This window comes from Falco naumanni, chromosome 8, assembly GCF_017639655.2.
Source record: "Falco naumanni isolate bFalNau1 chromosome 8, bFalNau1.pat, whole genome shotgun sequence".
Taxonomy (NCBI): Eukaryota; Metazoa; Chordata; class Aves; order Falconiformes; family Falconidae; genus Falco; species Falco naumanni.
In genome coordinates this window covers 47,310,041-47,324,594 of record NC_054061.1, presented here as the reverse complement: position 1 = coordinate 47,324,594, position 14,554 = coordinate 47,310,041, and the positions used below count along the sequence as shown (strand labels likewise).

At 36.7% G+C, this 14,554-nt stretch overlaps 1 protein-coding gene across 1 annotated transcript in view; it reads right to left on the bottom strand.

Annotated features, from left to right (window-relative positions):
* Positions 1 to 249: 249 nt before the first annotated feature.
* Positions 250 to 14,554, bottom strand: part of AGPS (alkylglycerone phosphate synthase) — a 55,815-nt gene continuing 41,510 nt past the window's right edge. Inside the window, exons 15-20 of the mRNA XM_040604822.1 lie at positions 13,964 to 14,033; positions 12,940 to 13,001; positions 10,987 to 11,076; positions 10,460 to 10,559; positions 8,652 to 8,709; positions 250 to 552 (exon numbers count right to left, since the gene is read on the bottom strand). Coding sequence (XP_040460756.1) covers positions 431 to 552; positions 8,652 to 8,709; positions 10,460 to 10,559; positions 10,987 to 11,076; positions 12,940 to 13,001; positions 13,964 to 14,033 — 502 coding nt within the window. The 3' untranslated portion in view covers positions 250 to 430. The remainder of the gene's footprint in view (positions 553 to 8,651; positions 8,710 to 10,459; positions 10,560 to 10,986; positions 11,077 to 12,939; positions 13,002 to 13,963; positions 14,034 to 14,554) is intronic.

The window sequence follows — 14,554 nt, the reverse complement described above, 5'->3', positions numbered from 1 at the left end:
CACTCCTTTAGCAAGAGGCTGGGTTGAGCAACTGCTTCTGTAGAAAACACTGTTGCCAGTCTTTGTTCTCCTTGCAGGGAATGCTTTAGTAAGAAACATATGGCAGTATCCAGCATTGAAAATACTGTCAGCTGTGTTGCCTGACCAAACCTGCAAAACCAAATCTGCATTTCCTGGCTGATAATAAACAACCTACTGGGCACAAAGTGTAAGAGTTTAAGAGCATTGTAAAGTAAAAATCCATAAACATTAACGGCAATGTTTACACTTTATTGGGGGGAGGGGGAAAGAGAGTGGCAAAAAAATCAAGTTACTAGTTTAGTCTAGTTTAGTTATGTTATATTTGATTACTGGGATACCAATACAATGAAAGTGGAGTAATTTCAATAGTAACTTTGAAGAAGTTTAGTACATCATGTTATGCAGGGCTTTATAAAAGATTTTTGTTTCCAAAGATGTTATTGGGGTCCACATACTCCTTAACAGATCTCAGCATTCCCAGGCCAACATCAGAGATGCTCTCCTTCATCCAGCGCTTCCGTAATTTGCCTACTGGAAAAACAAAAACAAAGTGCTTCAATATATGGCAGGATTCTGGGAGCCAATCAATCTTGTGACCATGAATGAATAAACACTGTGTGATAAATGCTTTTATTCAAAAATGAGAAATGTTTTGCTTTATTTGATTTATTGAGCCCACCAGACTATCAAGCTCATTAAGCTCAGCATACTCCCAGAGGAAGACTGTGTTCCACACTGTCTACTTTCTTTAGAAACTATGAAATTCAGATGAAGCTTAGGCTGAAATCACATTCTATTAAAATAGGGAATCAGTAATAATTTTTTAAAAGCCACCAAGCTAATTTTAAGGCTGTAGAGGAGTTTACTAGAAAGCAGAACCCCACACCTCTTGGTTGCTTTAAAGTGAAAATATAACTCTATAATCAAACTTGAAACAGTACTGGTTTAAATAGTAAACAATTGTTTTCTAAGGAGAAGACTTAAAGCCTAGTTTTAAATCGGCAAAATATCTTTCACTCAAATTTTTACACAGGCTGGTAATTGCTCATACCATTACATAACAGCTTAGCTTCCCCATGTAAAAATGGATATTCACAACATACAAACAAAGCAAAGCTGAAACACCAGCCATTTAAAAACTCATTTCACTGAAGTCTCACAATAGTCCTGTTAAATGGCCGAGTGTTCACATACTAATTAACCAAGTCATCAACTCTGATTTAACAGATCATTCAAAATAAAGGGCATTTTTTCATTAAACACACTATAACATTTAACTTGACAGCCTGAAACACAATCCATTTGTCAGTATGATGCCATATAGTAGAGGTTTGAGAGACAGATGCTTTAAAAGTATCTGAAGCTAAATTCAAGCCATCTTTTGTGCCCTGTTTTCAGGGTAACCATCAAACTGTCATCAGAATAATAAATTACAGGGAGACCTCTGGAGAACAGAGTATATTTGTTTATACCTTAAGGAATATGAGCTAGTCACAATGCCAACTGAAAAAGCAAATAAAGTGAGAAAATGAAATTTGCAGTTTGCTAGAAAACTATCAGCAGCATGTGTGTCAAGAGCAAAGATCATAACTGAAGGGCAAAAGAATTTGTCATGTGGTAGGAGCTGTGGTTGTATTTTGCAGCCCAGCTCAAGGAAAAAAAAAAAAAAAGACCCCATCTGTAAATATACCATCACAACAATCTGACTGAGCAAGCTGATGTACTTTAATTTTATCTGGGGAAATTTTATGCTACTGCTACAAAAAAAGAACCATGGATGTGGCTTGACCATCACCTCAAGTCACTCACACTGGCTCTTACACAAACAGCTGAAGAACAGTCATTACCATTCTCAACTGTTATCTGTAATATAGTTTCAGTGAATGTGTCCTGTGGTTATGGATGTAATTGTCCTGAAAAGACTGCAAACAACTGCTCCAACAAGATGGAGCACATTAGAATCACAGCAGGATGCCCAACAGCTAGCATGCCTGCCTCTTTTACACCTCCAGTAATAATGCAATTCCACAAGGAACTGAACTACTGTCTGAGCAGCACCAAACAGTCGTTGCATATTTAATGAAGTCGCTCACCAAGTGCTGGAAAACAGAAGGTGCTTGGAGTGCATCATTAGTTCTGTCAAAGTGATAATTTACACATCTATCTTGTCAAATTTTCTATGGTTTATACTTTTGCAATAATAAATCTAACATACATTTGATTAGTGAACTGGAAAGAAAAAAAAGCTGTACTACAGTTACCAGCAGTCCTTCACAAACAAGTTCAATGAAAATATTTTAACCCCTTGATAACAGTAGGTTGAGCCCCTGCTCCTACTGCTCAATAAGATATACATGGATTTTTCACCTACTCAGGTTTTCAAATTAGAGTTAAAAAGCACTGAAGCAGTCTCACCCTTCAAATTCTAAATCCATCTGATTAAATGGAAAATAGACCAAATGAAAGAAAGGCTCTGTGCAGACAAGAGCACCACTTAGAACAGCAATGTTTATGTTTGTTTCACTTCAGGTTAGTGCTGCCCTTCTCCTCCACAGGACAATCCAATTAGCTTCAAGGATAAGAGGGGAAAGGAGAAGGAATTATTTTTACATTCATGGTAACATCTTTTACTATTATGGCATTTTCTAAGTGGCAAAGTTGGTTAACTCCACACTAAGCCTTGCCAAAGAACAGCTGTGGGCTCAAGGAAGCCTTAACTTCCCCACCAATAAAAGATCTCAGTTAAGACTGATCTTACCATGGGCTACAGAAAACCACCTTTCCATTTCTAGCCTTTTAGTTTTAGGCCTAGATGATGCCATTTATATAGACATTTAACTGACATGAGTGTGCACAGAACTAGATTTTATCCAACCATCTACCACTTCTGGGCTGTCAGCCCAGTACACTTTTCTCAATTAAAAATGATATCAAATTCATTTGATTCTGTACACTATATCATAACATTATTAATAAAGGTTCTCAAATCAGTATAACATTGTACAATCAATTTGTAGCAGCTTAACAAGTCACTACTTAGCTATACACACCATTACACACACAGTCCTCGTTGCCCCAACTGGAAACAAATACAGCCATTCCTTCTTGCATCTTCTTCCTCTGAAGATATCTTACATCTTAATTATCCAAGATTAAGTAAAACAGAATTAGTTTTCAAGTTTTACAAGTGGCAAGTGCCCTGTTCCTGAGGTGTGCTGAGCAGTCCAATGCCTTAAAACATTCACTGAAGATTTATGGCTTCCTAATCTGAAGCCCAGCCTATTACATAAAGTACAAACTCCCTAACATGACAAGATGTCTACTTCACACAACATACTTCAGACCAGAAAGCCAAGAAGCTCATTCAGTAGCAACCCTGAGACAGTCCAACACCAGTTTTATTTTTGCAGCATTTTCAAATTTTATCATTATAGTCCATATAATCTCATATATGAAAGAAAAAAGCATGTGAGCAACTTCTCAGTTCTGATATGTGGCTGGTCCAACCCTTCACTGATTTCATTAGAAAGGTTGCTCATGCTTCCAGTGCCCTTTTAATCTGTTAGGGAATACAATACACTTTTGAGAAGGGCAACCATACTCTAGGCTGCTCCTGCAGAACCCACTTTTTGAAAAACCACCAAACATGCATCAACATTACACTCTACCAAAACTTTCCTATGTGCATGATTTTTCGAAGAAGTGCATAGAGAGCACATATCTGCTGGCCACAAAGATGATAAAACTGAAGTATAGCTCTCCTGGCTCAAAGGCTACATGTGCTCATCTTCAAAAATGCATCTGGATAGCTGCAGAAAATCTGGCTCCTAAGAATGGAGCTACAAACAGCAGGCAGCAATTGTTTTTTTCACTTTTGGAATATGAAATACTTGGGTACACATGAACACTCTTGTAAGGAAAGTTTTAATTTAGTGACCAATCCCAGAAATAACTCTGCACCCATACAGAACAGATTTACAGCAGTGTGTGGCACCAGTGGAAATAGGCTCTAGTGGCACTGCACATGGCTCTAGACTTCCTCTGCTGCAGCCCTTTCAACTTAGAGGTAATTATTGCAGAATAGCTTTGCAAAAGGAGAAGCAGTAACAGGTCATAAGAAGGGTGGGACTCTTCCAGCTGTTGCACACTTCCTGAAGTTGGTGTTCTCTACAGAAAGCATCTCTCTACTCATAGAAATTGCTTAACGGCTTACTACTCTTCCAGAAAGAGCTGCAACACTGAGAAAGCTCAGTACATTAATATTGTAGTAGTGCTGAAGTACATTGGACCAGCGTACCTGAAATCTATCACATACTTAACACTTACCACCATAACATCTTACACATTTTCACTTTATATCTAAATAACTTCAGTACTTTCAAGTTTTGTGTTGACTAATCAGAAAGCCCTCTGCATTTTTTTTTTGGTGGAAAAGGTACCAGCGATGACTATTCTATTAAGACTTTCAGACCAAGCAAGAACATACAACTCCATTACTTCACATAAGGTTACTCTGTCAAATGTCAGTTTAAACTTGTTCTAATCCATACAGCAAGCTCTGGTTTAAAAAAACCCCATACGATCAGCCTCCAGTGCTTAACCTAAAGCTAAGATACTCTTCCCGTGTAGATGAGAAAATGTGTTCAACTCCTCCGTAATGGAATTTTACAATTCCAGATATTGTAGTTTGTGTGGGTTAATTACTACAGTGTATAGCTTAAACCACAGCCTCTTAATGATGCCAAAGAATTGCAATGAATTGCCTTGTCAAGCATTCAATTGCATGCAAGTAAGGTGCAGGGGGTTTTAGGGTTTGTCTTGGGTTTTTGTGGGGTAGTGGTTTTTGTTTTGTTTCCATACATAAACTGCCAGGAAATTGATACTCTGCCTAAACCTGTGGAGCCTGGGTTACCTAGTTAACCTTTTTTCTAGTCAATCTGTCTAGAAAGTAGAAAACAATTAATTCTATTATGTTAAGTGGCTAAATGGTGGGTTTGAGGAAAATAGCCCAAGCTGGTAATTGTTTCCTTAAGTAACCAGCTTTAGTTAGAACATTTCCTGCAAGGGAAACAATCATTAATTTTTACCCTGTTCCTTAGATTTACATGGGTGCTTGGGTTGCTAATACAGAAGGAATCAGGCTCAAATCCAGTCAGCTCCCTCCTGATGCTGTACCCCAAGGGGTTACAGTTGTATTTATACACCAGTCATACCTACTGATACTTCCTCAGCACACTGCATTTTATGTATACAAAAAAGCATGTTTTTTTACAAAACCTGAATTCAAGAACACCAGGTGTGACACATATGGATGGTTTTAGAGTTTGCCCTAGATGATTAGAAGAATCATGTATCTAAATAAACTTGTTTCTACAAGAAATTGTCATTTCTAAGGATGCTCTTTAAATGCTAAGTTTCTAGAAGGTATTGGTGGCTCTAGCAATCCTTATTTACATGAGACTTCAACTCAAATCTAGAAGGTACTCAGTGGCCAGAAATGCATAACAATCAAAGCTGTGCTCAGAAGTGTGCACATTCTACCTGTAGGACATAGTCAAGGCAAGGTGAAAACTATGATAAAGACTAAAATCTCATGTAGGAAACTAAGACCAGGAATGCTACAACTAGGATATCTAATTCCTGAATACCTTTCAAAAGCTTTTACTAACTCAGATTATGTCATAGCATTAGCCAAAAGGGACAATGGCAGCAGAAGAAATCACTTCAAAGTCACACATTAAAAAGCTACTTTAAAACCACTAAGCAGCTTTTCAGCAGTTTGTTCACAACAAGTTTAGCAAGAAACAGACCTAACACTTAGATTTTTATGATCCTGGCAGACTTGTCTGATAACCTTCTCTATAAGGAAGAATTTCTGGTGCACTGGAGAATGGCTGAATTCCCCCCCATAAAATACATAGCTGATCAAATAGGCTGTTAAGTGTATTTTTATAGCAACACATATGCCTCATTCTTTCTAAATGTAAACTCTGTTCATTACATAATTCAGAATCATTATCAAGTGGAAAACCATTCCTGACATTAAATATTTGCAAGTCAAGAGAAACACTTCAAGACAGAATTTGATTAAAAGGAGAAAGTCATTTAGGTTGCAGTATTATAGAAATGATATCCAGATTTGTAAGACAAGAAAATCCAGGTAGTCTACTCCAAAATACAAGTAATTGTTACATTGAAAGGATAAATTCGTTACACAGATGTATATATCCAACTTCACTATAGCTTCTTGTGTCCATGAGATGCTTGCTGTACAAGGCTGGTATTGATACACTTCTGCAGTTTTTTTGTTGGAATGTTCTTGTTCTCACATATTGCAAAGTGTGATCTTCAATATAATCCATTTACAAATAACAGCTATACTTCTTAAAAGCTTTAAGTCTCAAAAGTCATTGGGAGAGGGGAATCTCATAGTATTACTTTAGTGAATCTTGCTTAAAAGTTACAATTATTTTTCATTAGCCTGGAGGGAGCTGAGGAAAGAAGAGATACTAAGACTAAAATAGAACCTTAAGTAAAGTGTTTCTGAAGTTACTCTTCATAAAAGTATCATGATTTCAGTTCTCACTGTAGATTGTAGCTATATGTCTACCTGCAGTTAATACCTCCCTAGATGTAAAGTGATTTAGAGCTTTATGCATCTCAGTGTCACATATGTCCACTTCTTCACTCAAGGAGTGTATGAAGATTGACTTAAGCAGGCTTCGTATTTCTTATAGCCTCAAGTCCCAGACTACATCTGTTTTCTTTGATACACAAAACCAGAGTTAAAATAGCTCCATTTATCACAGTGTGATTGTAGGCAGACAAACCAGCCTGTCTGTTTCCAGATAGTGAAAACAACTGTTATTAATCACAATTACAAGACAAATACTAGAAGAAATTGCACCAGTATTTTCTTTTACCCCACACAATAGACTAGTCTTGGCAGTACTAAGAATGACAAAGCCTGAAGGTCAGTAAATAAAACTGATACTGTTAGGCTAATTCTCAGCAGCATATGTACTAAGTATCAAAAAATGAATCTTCAGTATCATACACAACGACCCGCTAGACAAAAAAACACTCAAAGCAAAAAATATTTATCAGTGTAAGAAGTAGTCATGCATACAACAGGAACTTAAGTAGTCTAACAAACCAAGTTTTCCGTATCTGTGGAGTTAGAAAGTTCAAGTGTGCAAGCTTTTGAAAATGCTACATACAAACTTTTTTTCTTGTTCAACATATGCTGTAAGCAAGGTTTCATACGGTGAGGGCAAATACACCCAAATATGTGACAAGCTCCAGCTGCATGTGAGTTAATGGATGAAATGCTAGTCACAGTAAAATACAGCTGCCACAGCAGGGGAGCACAACAGTACATCAGGGGGTGGTGGTGGTGGTAAATTCCACATCCCATATGTGATAATTGACTAGTCCACTATACCATCATATTAAAGATTTAATCAGAAGACAATAAGAGCATATTAAAAAACACTGAAACTGTTTTCACTCATGCTCTCATCACCTACGTATGTTTCAATATCCTGATATTGCTAAAGCAGCACCCATTCCAGTTTTTATCAAAGCTAGATGCCCCAAACCAGCCCCAGCTAGAAGTTTCAAGTCAAGGAAGTCACCAAGATGTTTTAAAGCACACACTTCTGTTGTTCCCACACAGAGCTTTCTTAGAACTACAATTTCTTTATCTAATTTTAAAACATTAGACTTCCTCTTTGCTGTTATTTCTGTGGCCAGACAATGCCTCAAGAAAGCAGAAAGAAAAAAAACATGCAATAAGTTAACCAGTTTCAAGAAGCTAGCTGCACAAACCAAACTGATTCTGCAACAAGTCTTTCTGACATTTAAGTTCACAGCATTAGAGATTAAAAACCAAGTCAGGTTATCTGACTATGTGGGAAAAGCAAAATAAATCATCAGGTACATGAAGTATCACATATATAACACTGGTCCTTAAATTTTAATATTAAAGCACAAAATAGCTTGCAAAGAGGCTAGTAATTCAGGACAAGTAATCCCCAAACTCCAAAAAGAGGAAACTGGATAATCAGAAGTTAACAGACAGCAAGCCAGTAATATCAGTACTTGCATAACAAATTACACGACAAACAGTAGATTGCAACATGCCCAGTTTAAAGTCACTGGCTCTTTTATGCAGATACTTTCACTAAGTGCCCTGGAATTAGGGCTAGCAGTATTCACCTAGCCACAAGGGACACTAAACTTTAAGACCAAAAATCCTGTTTGAGGTCTTTCTAACTGAATATACCTCTGCACAAGGTTCAGTAGAAGTTGTCTAAGAAACCAATCAACTACATTTTCAGGTTCTGAAACCTGTAGACTTCCTATCAAAGGTCTGAAGCTGATGCTCATAAATGCAGCACATTGTATGACTTGATGTCAAGCAAACCAGGTCTAGGGACACTCCTGCTGGAAGTCTGGCAAAAGGGTGAGAAGTTTCCAGAAAGAATGCCTGGACATCCCCTCCTCACCCCCAGTAAGCTCAGTTCACGTCTGTGAAATATTTTTCACAGTTCTATTACAAGCTATTTTATGTTACTCATGAATATTTAGCAGTATCAAAGAGACTAATATTAGACTGAGAACATTACCTCCATGGTGATGTGACAGACTCCCTCCATTGGCAAGTATTTCTTCTCTAGCAGCCCTCTAAATTGGAAAGATAAGGATTTATTCAACAGCAAACACACAAGACTTTTTAGTGAAATGCTTGCTACCATACTCATGTACACAGGTCTATGAAAAGTTCAGAAGTAATTAGGGTACACAATACAAGTAAACATTTTAGTTCAAGTCTGCAAATAAATCTAAGTGGGGATTTTTCAAATAAACATTACTAAAGCCAAGACATTTCAAATGGCATCTACTATAACAAATCTATTATTGCAGGAGAGAATATTCTGGATCACTTCCCCCTTGCTTAAACTAGTCTAGCAGCTGGGATGCTCATCTGGAAGATTAAGTGCCTAATGAAAAACTAATTGCAATAAGCAACTTCGAAAACGTGCTCCTCAGGATGATTTAAGATCCTTATTCAGACCAGAGTTTAGACCCAGATCTCCAAAATTCTGATCGAGGAAGTGACGTACTTCACAACTGACAACCCCTCCATGGGTGAAGTCTGTGGCAGAACACAGAATTTATGTTACAAAATATATGAACACTTTCAAGCTCTAGAATCTTCTTTTCCATCCAGCTGATCATGAATAGTTAGACAGCTTAGAAGGTGTAACAAAGCTTTTCTAAGCACAAGCACTAAATATTTTTTTTAAAAAGCATACTTTTTTTAGGAATAATGTATATAACCATACCTATGCAGTTAGAGATTTTCTCAGTTTGTCACAGAGTGCATATACTTGGTTGGTAAACTCGCTTTGTTAGGTTAAATTTAGTCACTTATAATGGAAGGCTTGCATCCAGATGATCACGCTGCTAACCAAATTCCAATAAGTGGTAATATCTAAGCATTAATAAAGTCTCATTAAATAAGCACTCAAGTATTAAATTCTCCAATGTCCTAGATTCAACAGCATGAAAGCCTCAGAACTTGTAGATAAAATTTTGCATCCGCTTGCCAGGTTCAAGAGACATTTCTAAAGAATATACTTAGCATATCATTCTTCTCATACTTAAGTATAGACCATATCTCCACAGTCCTATTAGCAATTTTCTGGTGCTGAAGTTTGAACCTATGAACCAAAATGTAGGATGAAAAGCAGTTTAGCCATAGCCCTTCTATGTATTACATATCCAAGTATTAAATCTTCAAGGTAACAAGGATATTAGTTTCCCCTAACTAGGTAAGTATAGTGTTTCACCAGCCCAAGTGTTAAAGCAGAGTTATCCCAAAGCTTTTTGAAAAGTGTCAAAGCAGCTTACAACTGTTCTAACAGCAGACTATATACCAGCACTTACCTAAGCCTAAACAGAAATAGCCACAGCAGTTAATTCCCTGAAACAGCACGAAAGACCCCCTCATATACATTATTTTCTACATGCAGCCCTATCCAAGTATGATCTTGATGGTTTTACCATGTATTTGAAAGACTAATTGACTATTAAGTGAAAGCAGAAGCTTTGTAAATAATGGAACTGTTTTGTTTCCCATGGATTTAGGTTTTGCAGTTGATAGTTTCTGCCACCTAAGAACAAACTCCAGATCAAGCTTTCCTATACTTTAGTCACAGCTACCCATTTGCTGATGTCTAAACCAGTCACCTAGTAGTCTTTACTTAGTGCACTTCTAGTGCACACCTCTTCCCCAAGCTGCTAATGATCAAAGCTTTACAAAGAATTTTGAGCTCTTTCCTGTAAAATTCAGTTAGCCTGGCCAATGGGTTCATCATGTATTATAAGACATCACCTTCTCCCCCTCAACTATTGCTCTTGTATACATTACCTCAATTTGTTCATAGACATGAATAGGATCACTAATTCCTCTGTAGTTAAAGGCAAAGTAGAAGTAGACACATGCTCCTGCATCGTAAGTCTGCGTCACCCTGTTGACAAGAACTGCATTACAAACAAAGCTTTATGGTATTAAGCCAGCCATTATGTGATTACACAAATAAGTGACCTTATGAAAAGGGTAGCATCTTTTTCAAAATAGTTTTGTATGCTATTTGCTCATACTTCGTAAGTGACTCAATGCTATGATTTTGTAAGTTGAAGCTTTAATTGTTACACTTTTGTGCATATAAGCAAGAGTACGTGTCAAGACCTATCAAGTGCTGCTACTAATCCCTCCAATTATCCATTCTTATATGCAATCCAATTGCAGGTTAAAGAGAAAGGTCAAGATTACTAGTGTTTGTAATATCATTAATAGATGCACTTTAGCTACTAGCTAGCAAGTTTCATGACCTCTTCCTTAGTTCTTTTATTAATCAAAGGTTACAGAAAAATTTAGGTTGTTGCATGGTTTACCTGCAGGTAGAAAGAGGAGCAAACTGAACACCCTTTTCTTTACATTCTCTTACTATCCTTTCCTTTACATTCCTACAAAGGTCCAAAACCCTGCAACAGAAAATATGTTAAAATATAATTTGATAACATTAAACATGTTAAAATAGTTGATTTTATACAACTTCCCAAAAACCACAGCTTTGGTTTCAGTAATTTTTTTAAAAGTGTAATTAATAAAACAGAAGATTCCTTTCTAGAACCAGTTTTAACTAGCTTAGTTTTTGTTCTAAGAATACCCCTCACCAAGACTTCACTAGTATTGCTTTTTCTGTACTTATTGTGCACAGCAAGTTTACTCTGAAGTACTGTACATAATGAAAGCTCTTTTTCATAAAGAATAGGAGTCAAAAATGTTCAACAGAAAATGGAGGTTACCTACTTCTGTACGTCCTTACTTTCTCAGCAAAACAGCCTCAAATTTTTGGCAAAGTAGTTGACAAATACAGCCCACAGTAGAAAGCCTGAGAACTCTAAGGCCTTGTATACTCTGCTAATTCCATACCTTTGGTATGTTGCAAGGCCAAAACTGGAGATACTCCACCTAAGCACTAGCTTGCCAGCTTGAAATATTATAGTTCTAATATGGCAATGTGCTATTAAATCTTGTCATAAGCCATACTTGTTTTGCTCCCCCCCCCCCCCCCCCCCCCCGGACAGACCCAGGTGCATCCAAAGTGCTAGAACAATCAAAAAATCACCATATTTCTTCAGTAGTACGTTCTCCCAGGAAGGTCTACAATGCTATACTATATAATTCAGATTAAGGCATTTTACACAGATCTAAAGCTACTTTGCAGATTGAAAGTAGTAATACACAAAAAAAGTTTATCTATTTAGTGAATAAAAAAGTGGAGCTAAATATTTTATCCAAGTATCTCCAGCCTGTCAGGAACAAGGTAACTAAATGATTCATGGGAAATTGCATAGTTTTTGTGAGTCAAAGTAGAAAGAGGTTTTTGAAAGCATTTGCTTTGGTGAGGACAATTTTAAGTATTTTCTTATATTCTTAGGAAAAAAAAATCTCTCCTGAAACAAGGGAGACAAATTCACAGCTAAGTCAGCATCCTTCAAAATCTATAAAGCTAAAACAACAATTTTGCTTTAACGTTGTCCTCAGATTTCTGCCACCCACAAGATACTATGCCAATTTTCAAAGCAGAGGCTGGAACTTACTACTGCCACTGAATTCAATAGCAAGGGTACAGGCTCACCAGCTTAAGCCATCTCACTTCACACAGTTTCCACTTTGCATTAAATACTGTAAAGCTTTGAATCAAGTCAGCTTCGATCCTGTTTAAGAGGCTTCTGGCTTACCAAACAGTCAGAAGCATTCAAAATTATTTCATATATTAAACTGTCATGGTCAAGTGGTTCTCAACTATAGCTAACAATAGAAGCTTAGGAAAAAAAAAAACCTTAATCTTGGGTAAAATATATCTTTTCAGTTTTCATTCCCCTGCATTACTGGGGAAAGAAAAAACATAAATGTTTTGGGTTTTTGTTTGTTTGTTGGTTGTTGTTTTGGTTTGTTTTTTCAATCTTCACTACAGACTTTTCTGTGTGAAATACGCTGCTGATCCCACCCATGTGGCTGCTTAGCACACAATACAGTTATTGTAACCACTGTCCACCTTACTGAACTGGGAAATTTCAAGTCCTGAATTTGTTACAGTAAGCTAACTTAAGTAGAAATATTACTGAATGCTTGCATACATTGCATTTACAAAGTCTTGATACGTAATTTACTAGCAACTTTAGCAAGAACACACAGATGCAAGACTTGAGGCATATCAGGGAACCTCTAATACACATGAGGCCTAAATTAGAGAACCCCCATAAGCAACCATGAGTTAGAAGTAAGTTGAATGAAATCAAGTACAAGCTTTAAGCAATTCTAAATAATCACATAATTACCTATCCCAAGGAACAGATGTCTCAAATGATTCTCCTATTACATAGTAATCCAGGCCCAGGTCCTAATAAACAGAGAAATTATCAGTGAAATTCAGCATCAACATCCAGGATTCCAGTGAATGCTACATAGCTAACAGTTGAGCAACTTTAGTCTGAATGAAAAAAAACTAGAAAGTCTATTTAGCAAAAACAACCACCTGTCCCAGTGACATTAGTTTATAATTATGAAAATAGAGTAGCTCTTCAAAGACACAAATGACAAACATTTTTATGCCATTGCTATAGTGAGACAACTTGTCAGGCTGTCGGCATGCCTACACTAATGAAATATTTGTATCACTATAACATCAAGCCAAGAGTTCTGCTGTGCTAACCAATACAGTACCTAGAAATATTTGGAATGTAATTCCTATATAGGTAAAATAAAGACAAACATTTTGCACATTTTACATATAGCCTGCTGAAGTACAGGGAAATTGATTTGACCCTGCCTACAAAAGCCAAATAAAACCTAGTATTCTGGATGTGCATACTATTCTAACAAAAAAAAGTCTCAAACAGTAAGACTAAAATTCATAAGAACAGCTGCAACAGTTCAGACTAAAGTTCCATTTATCCTAGAATTCTGATCTGAACTACAGCCATAAGCAGATGTCCAAAGAACATTTAAGAGCCAAGTAAGCACATTAGTATTTCAAGTACTCTCCCAGCCTCCAATTACATTCAACCTCTAGATTTAAGTCTAATCTGGTTTATTTAGCAACAGCTTGTGCATTCTTCCATCTAGTTTTCTCTATCATTTATTAGAAACTATTTTCTTAACACAAGTCAATGTTTTTATGACATTTTGCTGATGAAGGTCCACAAGTAAACTCTAGTCAGAAAGGGAAGAGGTATAGCCTCTGGGAAAAGTGAGAGATATCATCCAAGGTTACATGAAGATGCTTTCTCTGAAATCTAAATGCAAAAAGATGTGTCTCTTCTATTAACAGAAGTTTCAGCAGGTAGGCAAAAGGTGACCTACCCGAAGGTAAGCAATGACAAATGTCAGCATATATCCTCTCTGTCCATTATCTTCTCCTGCTGCCAAGCCACTGCAATTAACAAGAGTTTTAATTAGTTTTCCAGCATAATCATCACCAGTTTCCAAGAAGAATTACTTTATCAAATATATGTGTAAGCTGAGCTGTCTAAGCTGTGTTAGAATAGCTGCAAATAATAGGGTCTTTTCATTAGAAATGAGAAGTTACTTCAGATCAGACCTTTAACTCTTCGCATATCTTTTCATTCCATATTCTGGGAAAGAGATTAACAGTAACAAAATATTTGATGTGATCTTAAAATAAATCTTCTAATGTCACAAAAGAGCAAGGGAAACTGAACTAGGCATAGTGTATATTTGATGTTCCTTTACGGGAATATGTATAACTACATTTCTAAGCACATTGGATTTATGCACTTGTATGCTCACAGGCCATAAGAACAAGACCGACTTAAGATCCCAAAAATGTAAAGTGATGAGAATGGATAAAAAGACACCACACTAAAGAAAAAGAAGTCTTGCTAAAAACAAAAAGGAAGCCTTGCTTTCACTATCTATGAAGTTCAAAGCATT